Source organism: Convolutriloba macropyga, chromosome 1 (assembly GCF_964194025.1).
Source record: "Convolutriloba macropyga chromosome 1, txConMacr16.3, whole genome shotgun sequence".
NCBI classification, from domain to species: Eukaryota; Metazoa; Xenacoelomorpha; order Acoela; family Convolutidae; genus Convolutriloba; species Convolutriloba macropyga.
The window spans coordinates 85,236,774-85,246,365 of record NC_134468.1 but is presented as its reverse complement, the minus strand read 5'-3'; the positions used below and the strand labels follow the sequence as shown (position 1 = coordinate 85,246,365).

At 42.4% G+C, this 9,592-nt stretch overlaps 1 protein-coding gene across 1 annotated transcript; it reads right to left on the bottom strand.

The window, feature by feature from the left end:
* Nucleotides 1-235: 235 nt before the first annotated feature.
* LOC142343770 (uncharacterized) lies at nt 236-9,592 on the bottom strand. Its single transcript, XM_075395199.1, has 2 exons — nt 8,978-9,592; nt 236-5,130 (listed from the first exon to the last, which is right to left on the bottom strand). The coding sequence occupies exons 1-2, from the start codon at nt 9,180-9,182 to the stop codon at nt 308-310; spliced, it is 5,028 nt and encodes a 1,675-aa protein (XP_075251314.1). The 5' UTR covers nt 9,183-9,592; the 3' UTR covers nt 236-307.

Genomic DNA, 9,592 nt, shown 5'->3' with positions numbered 1-9,592 from the left:
ATGTTGAAAAAGTTAACGAAAGTTTTTGCGATCAAAATATCTGCACAAGGCAGCTTCATTGCGACTGTGGAACGTGCAGTGATTATTGGACAAAATTTTAATGTGTGACTAGGGAAATAGTCCCGTCAGTGGTAACTGAAAATCTTCAAAACAAACAAAGTATAAAAATTAGTTGTCTCGGAACTGTTTCGTGAAGCATCTGGGCTTTTGCAACCTCAATTGTATTAAAAAGCAATTGGTGTTCAAGAATAATTCTTTTTAAAAGAACATTAGTAGTGAGTTTAGAGTGCGTAGTGTCCATGTTTTGTCAGCCTACTTTGACAGGAGCATCTATGTTTTGGAAACAAGTAGTCTCCTTTGATATAACGTTGAGCATCAAATCATATGTTCCCGCTTTTCTGGGTTTCCATTCTATACGCACGTATCTCTCCTCTCCAGCGGGAAGGTTACTACGGACATTGAATATTCCGTGTCTAATACCTGGAGCTGAGAAAATGAATTTGACGCCTGTTAGTGAAATTGGAAGCTCGTTTTTAAATGAAAACAGCAGTTCCTGTGTTTTTCCGTACTGCAGTTGTGGGCGATTTTCATCGGTATTATGTAGAACTTTTAGTTTAGGTTGACCGAGGTCGAAAGACACAAAATAATTTGGAGTATTTACGCTACCTGTTGACTTGTTTTTGCAATAAATTTGGAACTCGAGGATACTACCGATGAGAGCGTGTTTATGGTATTTATGCCAATCAATTTCTCCTTGGTAGCTGGTTTTCTCTCTGGCATATTCGTTCATTAATTCATCGGTTACAATACCGTTATGATTTTTAGAAAAACACGATATGTACCATTCACATCCAGATTCGACTTCGAATTGGAATTTCACTGGATCGCCAGCCCTAACTATATTGGGAACATTGGCTTTCACTTTTGGAGGTTGCTGATTTTTCGACTTTGCGAGAGCCATTTTGTAAATATATGGCTGGTTTCCACATGATACTGCGTTCAACACTTGATCTTTTTCTTCCTGTGTTCCTTCCTTGGGCTTGTAACTGGATGTTATATCCACCTGTTTGGTGGTCGCAACACCTTGGCAGATCATTTGACCCTGTTTTTCCCGTTCTTGGATTGAATGAAGACACCGTCTACCGTATTTGTCGTCATACCACCGTACAATTTCGCCATTGACAGATGCGAATATGTATCCTGTGTCATATGGAATATCAGCTTTTCCCGCTTTGACAGCTTGTAAGGGTGCCGGGCCCATTTGGCGAAAACCATGTGATGTTTTGATGCGGCAGTTTGAGTCAAGAGCTTGCCAGCCGTCATAGCCCTGAGGTAAATCTACTCTCTTCAGCCAGACTTCATTCCATACTCGAAACTTGTAAAAAGCATCATTATTCTCATGTTTCCATTTGCACTCTCGCTCATCCCACACTATATTTTCCATAAAATTTCCATCATTGTCGCTTACACAGCCGATACACGTAACAGCTCTAGTCGGTATTCCCAATGCGCGTAAAACAGTACATAAAAGACCCGCGAAGTTGTAACTCTCTCCATGTTTAACCCTGCAATGGTCGTTGTTGAACTGATAGAGGATCTCTTTGGAGCCAGTCCAAGCTGAAGGGGACCGCATCCCTTCCACGTACTCTCGCGTTGTTACACCGTCCCAAATTGCCTCAAGAACGTACGCATTCAAACAATGGCTCACCGCTTTACACACGAGGACGGGGCTATTCTTACTAATAGCATAAAGGCAGGAATAATTTAAAATCTTCAGTGCTATATTGAGAATTCGCTTCTCAAATTGACCATAAAACCAAGAAATGTGGCCATCATCTTTGTATATTCTCCCGGTATCTTTCAAAACGTATTCGTTGCGTTCTTCGTCATTTTCCATAAATACAGAATCCTCTTCGCACCAGGGATTGAAAATAATAAGTACGTTATAAGGTCCTTTGTCATCGACGTACATTTTCCATCGACCGATCACGCAATTCGGAGAAATTTTAACTACGCACATCCCTTCAGACTGGCTTAGTTCCCAGCCGTTCTCCTTCGGATCTTTGCTAGATAGACAAACAGAGTTGTGTCCAGGGCCCGGAAGTTCTTGGTTAGAAGTGTCGGCGTATTTGTTTGGTGTCTTGTAGAACTCGATGCATTCTGCACTCTTTTTGATCTCAATTTTGAAGCCTCGGCGACAAATCAGTTCCTGATCTTCATACATGTCAGTTTTGTGCTGGGCTCTCATCTTCTCGATATCGATTGGGAACTCGTCAAGTGGTAGCCCCCTCGTGGCTGCTTTTCTCATGTCTTCCTCCATTTCGTCCAAGTTTGTTATAGGATCGTTTTTTTGACCCCTAGATCCTGTGCTGATTAAAGTTGGTCGTTGTGCGTTTGGTCCTAGGTGGTAATCACCATCGCCAGATTTCAGCGTGAATGTATTGCCAAGTGAATTTCTTTGAGGGTCGTAGTTGTCAAATTCGTCATCTGCGTCACTGCCTGCTCGCATTGATGGGTTAGGGTTTGACCTAATGCCCGCTGATTGAATAGTATCACGTGGCATGTGTGGTCCTGCGGTGGTTCCTCTATAGTCCACAGAATCATCGACCTTGTAAGGACTGGGAGATCCGTCTGAGTTGGGATCCAGTGTGTAATAGGGTTTTTTGGATCCACCATCTGCTCCGGATAATCTCTTTGAGCGGTTAGCTGTTGAAACTGCATCCACACCTGGATGTCCGGGTATATCACGTTGACTATACTCTGATGGCGAAGCGATGCTGACGTAACTTGTCGGATTATTATTGGCATCCGATGGCGCCATTGATTGTCCAGACGTTGGCTCTTTCTGACCTGCTGACTGCCCAGAGTTAAACTGATTTTGGTATTGTGAAGGTTCAAGATTTTTTGCCTCTGATTGAGAAGGAACAGGTTGCTTCTCGTACTGTGAAAGTTGAGGCTCGTTATTAACCGCATCAGAACCATTTGTTTGATATTGCCCTTGGTATTGGCTCTTGTTACCTTGGCTAGTGTAGGTTTGATTTCCTAAATAGGCTGACTGAGGTGTGTAGTTACCTTTTTCCGAGGCCATTCTTGCTGACCCATATCGATCTGCATTGGCCGATCGTTCACCACTTGCAACTGCGCCATAGCCGGCATTTGCACCCTCTGTGTCTGCGGCTGTTCCGGACATTCGTGTTCCATCCTCTGGTGCGCCTGTCCGCGGTGCATTGGTTCCATCAGCCGCATCGGTACCTCCAACAGTTCCATATTGTGCAGTACCAGCACCTGCCTGACCGTTTGCTCCTTCCGCTGCTTCAGAACCTGCAACGGTTCCGTATCGTGCAGTGCCTGCTTCCGTTGCTCCAGGCTGAGTATTTGGTTTGTCAGCTGCCTGAGTTCCAGTTAATGTTCCGTACTGAACCGTTCCAGCTTCCGTTGCCCCGGCCTGATTGCTTGCGCCTTCTGCTGCCCCGGAACTTGCTTCTGTTGCACCTGGTTGAGTTTGTGGTCCTGTGTAATAGCTGGTTTGTGTGTTGGGCTCCGCTACATAGACTGACTGAGGTGAGTAGTTACCATTCTGAGCTGCCGTTTTTGATGCTCCATATGAAGCTGCAGATGGACCTGCATTTGCAGCTCGATCATCATTGAGATCCTCGTCTTCGGCCGCTATAGTTCCCGCAACTGTTCCAGATCTTGCAGTTCCTGCTTCGGTTGCTCCTGGCTGTGCACTGAGCCCTTCGCCTGCTTCGGTGCCAGCAACTGTTCCAGACCTGGCTGTACCTTCTGTAGCATCAGCTGCCTCAGTACCTGCTGCTGTTCCAGCTTCTGTTGCTCCTGGCTGAGCTGTAGCTCCTTCCACTGCTTCCGTGCCAGGAACTGTTTCATAGTTAGCTGTTGCAGCTTCTGGTTGTTCAGTTGCTCCTTGGTAATTTGCTCCTACTCTATCCGTAGCATCTATGTCAGAAGGTGCAGTACTTACCTGAGTGGAATCTGAGGTTGAGATTGTTTTTCCAGTTATTGTGCTTCCTTTCGAGCCACTATTTCTTGTTTCAGCCGGACCAGCTGCAGTGTCAAATTCGTCACCGGCCTCTCTTTCCTCATACATGCGCTCTTCTTCATCTTCATTTGCATCTTCAGTTTCTCCGCCTTGTGTTCCATATGCTTCTGTTTCACCTGCTTCGGGTTTTCCTCCCTCGGTACCATAGGCTGCGGTTTCCCCTGGTTCGGGTTCGCCTCTCTCGGTACCATAGGCTGCGGTTTCTCCAGGTTCAGTTTCGCCTCCCTCAGTACCATAGGCTGCGGTTTCCCCAGGTTCGCCTCCCTCGGTACCATAGGCTGCGGTTTCTCCTTGTTTGGCTTCACCTTTGGTTCCATACGCTTCTGTTTCCCCTGGTTCGGGTTCGCCTCCCTCGGTACCATAGGCTGCGGTTTCCCCAGGTTCAGGTTCGCCTCCCTCTGTACCATAGGCTGCGGTTTCTCCTTGTTCGGCTTCACCTTTGGTTCCATACGCTTCTGTTTCCCCTGGTTCGGGTTCGCCTCCCTCGGTACCATAGGCTGCGGTTTCCCCAGGTTCAGTTTCGCCTCCCTCAGTACCATAGGCTGCGGTTTCCCCAGGTTCGCCTCCCTCGGTACCATAGGCTGCGGTTTCTCCTTGTTCGGCTTCACCTTTGGTTCCATACGCTTCTGTTTCCCCTGGTTCGGGTTCGCCTCCCTCGGTACCATAGGCTGCGGTTTCCCCAGGTTCAGGTTCGCCTCCCTCTGTACCATAGGCTGCGGTTTCTCCTTGTTCGGCTTCACCTTTGGTTCCATACGCTTCTGTTTCCCCTGGTTCTCCCTCTTCGGTTCCATAAGCTCCGTCGCCGCTCACTCCTTCATCGTCATCTCTATCCTCAATTTCAGTGCCTCCTGCTCCGTATGGTTCAGCCGTTCCAGCTGCATCGTCTCCTGCCTCTTCGGCTTCGCCAGCTCCTTCCTCGTATGCCCTCTTTTCGTTTTCGCCGTAACCCTCTTCGTTGTCCTCCGGGGCAGTTGCTGAACCCTCAGCCCCTGCTTCTGTCTCCTCTAAGGGCTGCACACTCTCTTCACCCGCTTCCTCTGATTTGTGCTCTCCGGGATCCTCTTCTACGTCATCTGTTAAAATTATATTTCCTTACTTTAATTTTTACGAGCCAGTTTTATCTCAGTACATGTTTAGTTTTTCCGGACGCATTGAACGGGGAAGAAACTCTATGATAGCCTGCTGTTTTTTTTTAAATTTTGACACCCCCACAAGCTTAAATATGAATCGAAGACATGAGTAGTGTCGTTCGAAAGCCCTCGCAGAGCAGATTATTTCGACGACGGGTTATTTTAAGTTTCGTTTTTGTGCAAGAGGTTTAGGGAAAACCTCTAAATTTACCAGAAAATCTCTAAATAGGGAAAAACTCTTAAATTTACGATAAAGTTCATTACAATTCCTTTATAGGAACATTTTTTTTCATTTTAAACGTAATGCAAATAATTTATCTTTTTTTTCGTTCGTGTGCATAAAGAATTTAAATGTCTGTTCAAAAAGAAATTATCAAAAGCTTTCAATAACCTATAAACGAAACTTTGCTTGATTAAATTTTTATTCACCGTTTTTAAAGAAAAACAATTAGCTGCAAAATTTCTATAAAACCAAATCAAAATAAAGTGCAGCTGAAAGAATTCCGTAAACGATTCGAAGTCAACTTCGTCGAAAAAGTTAGCCGTTTAGACAACTATTTGTTATTGACAGACGGCAGCTAAGCTGAGAATATAATATTCTGAAGTCACATAATAAAAGAAAAATAGATTAAATTAAATTTTAAAAATTAGAAAAAACTCAATTCATTTTTCTTGTACTACAAGTACACATACAAAAGAAAAACTTCGTTTCATGCAATCTAAACTACAAACATGTGCGTCTTGGGTAAGTTTTATGTTAATAATTTTCTGAGAAATTATCTACCAGCTTTTCCAGTTTACTACGGACAGAATAGTACAAACTTTTGTTATTTTTAAGAAGTTCCATTTTTAATCAGCTACGTAGCTGAAGTACCCTTTTTTCCAAAAAAGGTTGAATGTCAGTCGTCAAAGTAATTCTCAAAGTAATGAGATCTCTCTGGTTATTCCTTGCTTGACCACTGTTTATGGTGTGTTGCAATTCAAATATAAATGCAATTTTTGTGGAAGGTTACAATGTTAAGTCCTTTTTAAGTCAGAAAACGCCAATTTATCTGTTCTGTTGTAAAATTTTTGCTTTGTTCTGTTTGCTTGAGAATCGAGCAAATTTTGATTGTTAGTCGTCGGCAAATTGAGTGATTTTTTTTTTGCAGCATGGTTCGGGAACAGTGGAGAAAATCAATGATAAAAACTGTGAAACAAAATTGATATTATGATAACAGAAACGATATACGCGCTAGCTGTCAATTTCTCCACTCGGGTGAAAAATCGGCAACCGAATTGTTACTTGGTCCATTTCTTAAATTTTTTTTCATAAAAAGAACTTAATGTTTGTTAAATTGTTTTTGAAGTATTTTGTGCTGAAAAAGTTTTTGGCCTAGTGTTGCACATTTCAATTTTTTTTCAGAAACAAATTTGATTTGCAAAAATTAGCTGACATTATAATCGGTGGTTAAACAAAGGTGCTGTTTTTTGCTCAAAGCTCGGGATAGGGTTTTTGAGCACTAAGCCCGGGAGGGCTATAATAGGAAAGGCCAAACAACGTTTTTTAAGGCCGATGAATTAAGAATAATTCAAAACAGAACATCGAACAAATCAATAGCCAATTATAGATTGCCGCCTTATGAAAATTTGCATTAAAATTTGGGTCTTTCCCATTATAGCCCCCCTCCCATGAAATTATAGCCCCCCATTATGGTATAATTACCATGATTGGGGTGGGGGGCTATAGGTTATCTGACCACTAAGCTGGGGAGCTATAATGGGAAAGACCCCAAAATTTGATGTAACTGGGTCTTCCCCATTATGCCCCCCCCCTGCTTAGTTGTCATATAATCTATAGTCTCTCCTGTCCCCCCAGTCATAGTATTTATGCCATAATCACGGGATATTTTTTCGTGGGGGCTATAATGGGAAGACCCTAACTTTTAAAATAATGAACAAAAACCTGAAGAGATGTTTTCCGATTGTTTTCTATAACTTATTTACTGTTTTAGGATCTTTTCCGTTTGTCCCCCCAGTACATTATGCGCCCCCCAGTTACCGAGCAATTACAGAGCTCGTGCCATCACATAGTAAATCCTTGTGTAAAAATATGGCGCGTGCGTCTGGGGGGTACAAATAATATGCGCCCACTAAGTTGGGGGGCACAAACGGAAAAGATCCCTATTTTTTTTTTGCCCTAAACCTGGAAAGCTATTAACAATTAAGACCAGACTATTTTTTTTGCTTTCTCCGGGGGATAGAACCTAAGCCCCTTCCGTTACATTACTCTAATTATAACGGTTCCGTCCAATTATAGACCACACTGGTTTTTCCCATTATAGCACTCCATTAATAATAATAATTATAATTCTAATTATAATTATAGTTTATCCAAAGAAAGAAAGATTCATTTGCTAAATGGACTAATTCAATAATAATTGATTAAAACAAACGTTTTCGCTATAACTACTATCATCAGGTTAAGAAGTTTTTACAACTTAAAGTTGGAGTATTTACAACTAAAATGATTTAAAGTTATCATGTGAGTTTGTCATGATTTCATATGTACAAAATTTGAAATTTAAATTAAACGAAATTTTCTCAGTTTGTTTTCAGTTTTGCAAATTTTTTGCTGTTTTCCATTTCTTTTACTATTTTATTCCATCTCTTTGAATGGCACTTTTAAAATTTAGCAATCGACTCGAATTCGGTAACATAGACATGTAAATTTCGAAAAAGGCCTTATGTGTGCATGCAGACTAATATTTGAGTGTTAGCTCTCTGCTCCTGTATTCATCCCCCCTGTTAAGTGCTGGGTATCGCTGCGCAATGTAAATGGCTTCCAGTGTCATTAGTTTTTGCGAGTCGTTGCACTGATTAATGACACGCCACTCAAAAGCTCGGGAAGAGCCACAACCATAACTCACTTGTCCAACTGGGGAGTCTGTTTTTTGATGCTCCGAAATCCTTGTGGCGATATGTCTGCAGGTCTGCCCGACGCAGGTAGAATTACATCCACTATAAGTTATCTTGTAAACCACATGAGACTTCAGATGCTTCTCAAATCCCGATTTCAATGTTGGTAAGCATGTCTTGAGTTTCGGGTTGTGAAGATCACATTCAATTCTGCTGCCGTATTCAGTTTTTCCTTAGGCTAAGGTTACCTCTGTATTGCAGAAATAATATTGCTATTTCATTGTTCTGTTTCTTTAATGATTCATTTGAGGTGTTTTATGCGTTAGGCTTGTTCAGTTGCTTCGGTTTTGTTAAAATTTTTTGTAACGTTTCATTTACTACTTTGAAGACCAACTCTCTGGATATTGATTTTTCAGCCAAATTTTTTCATTCACTTTCAAAGCTTCGTCGAAGTTTGTCCAGTTACTCGTGCAGCGTACTACCCTATGGATTGTCCCTTCAGTTTATTTTTAGCTGAATTTTTTTAAGGTTGACGCGGTTTGTGCAGAAACACTTGGTGCGCCAGAAACAGTTTTCGAAATATTGCCAAAGAACGCTTGTAAGCACTTAATTTTGTTTGCTAGCGAGGTAGAATGATACCAGAAATTGTTCTTGGCTGTTGAAAAATTTTGCTTTCGGAACAAGAAAGGTGTATAACGTACGGGGGGACGTATTGGGGGGGGGGGGCACAAACGGAAAAGATCCGCGGGGCTGTATGTTCTAGCCAGGAGGTTATGTCCTCAAACCCCCTCTCAGTTACCGTAAATATCCCGTGGGGGTCGTTATTATGTGCCCACTAAGCTGGGGGGGGGGGCAAGAACTGATCCCTTGTTGCCTTTAAGTTTTGTCTTACCTCTCTCTTCCGCTTCTTCCTCTGGCTCTACATGTTCATCCTGAGCTTCATCTGCCTGGCGTTCCTCCTGTCCCTCTTCCTTTTCATCCTCTGGAGCTGGTTTTGGATCTGCATCGTCTGTTGAGGTCGAATAGTAATACTCATATTCATTCGTGTAGTAACTTGATCCTTTACTCTCCTTTTTCTTGTCCTTTGCGTCTCCCATCTTTAATTCCTAGAACTTCTCCGTTTTGCTATTTTTCCGATTCCTGCTTAGTTGTGATACGATAGCAAGGTTGGACGGTTTAAGGGCTCGTCACAGTAGTGTCGCCTGTCACTTCAGTGCTTGTAAATTTTCTTCAAGCCAAAGCCTTTAAATGTACTGATGTATAACGTTAATTTTACCTCAGTGACCAATTTTATTGTAATTATCGTTTGAGTCAAAGTTAGGTCCAGTTTTGTAGTGTTTATGCTTTGTTTTATAGTTCCAGTCGGAGTAGCTTTGTTCTAGGAAGTGACTTTTCTTTGTTGCCAATTTTGTTAGGCCTCACGTGCGCAACCATGTCATCGTTATTTATTTTACGCGGGTGTATTTCTGCATCATGATATGGTTCAACCCAATTGTCGCGAGCTGTC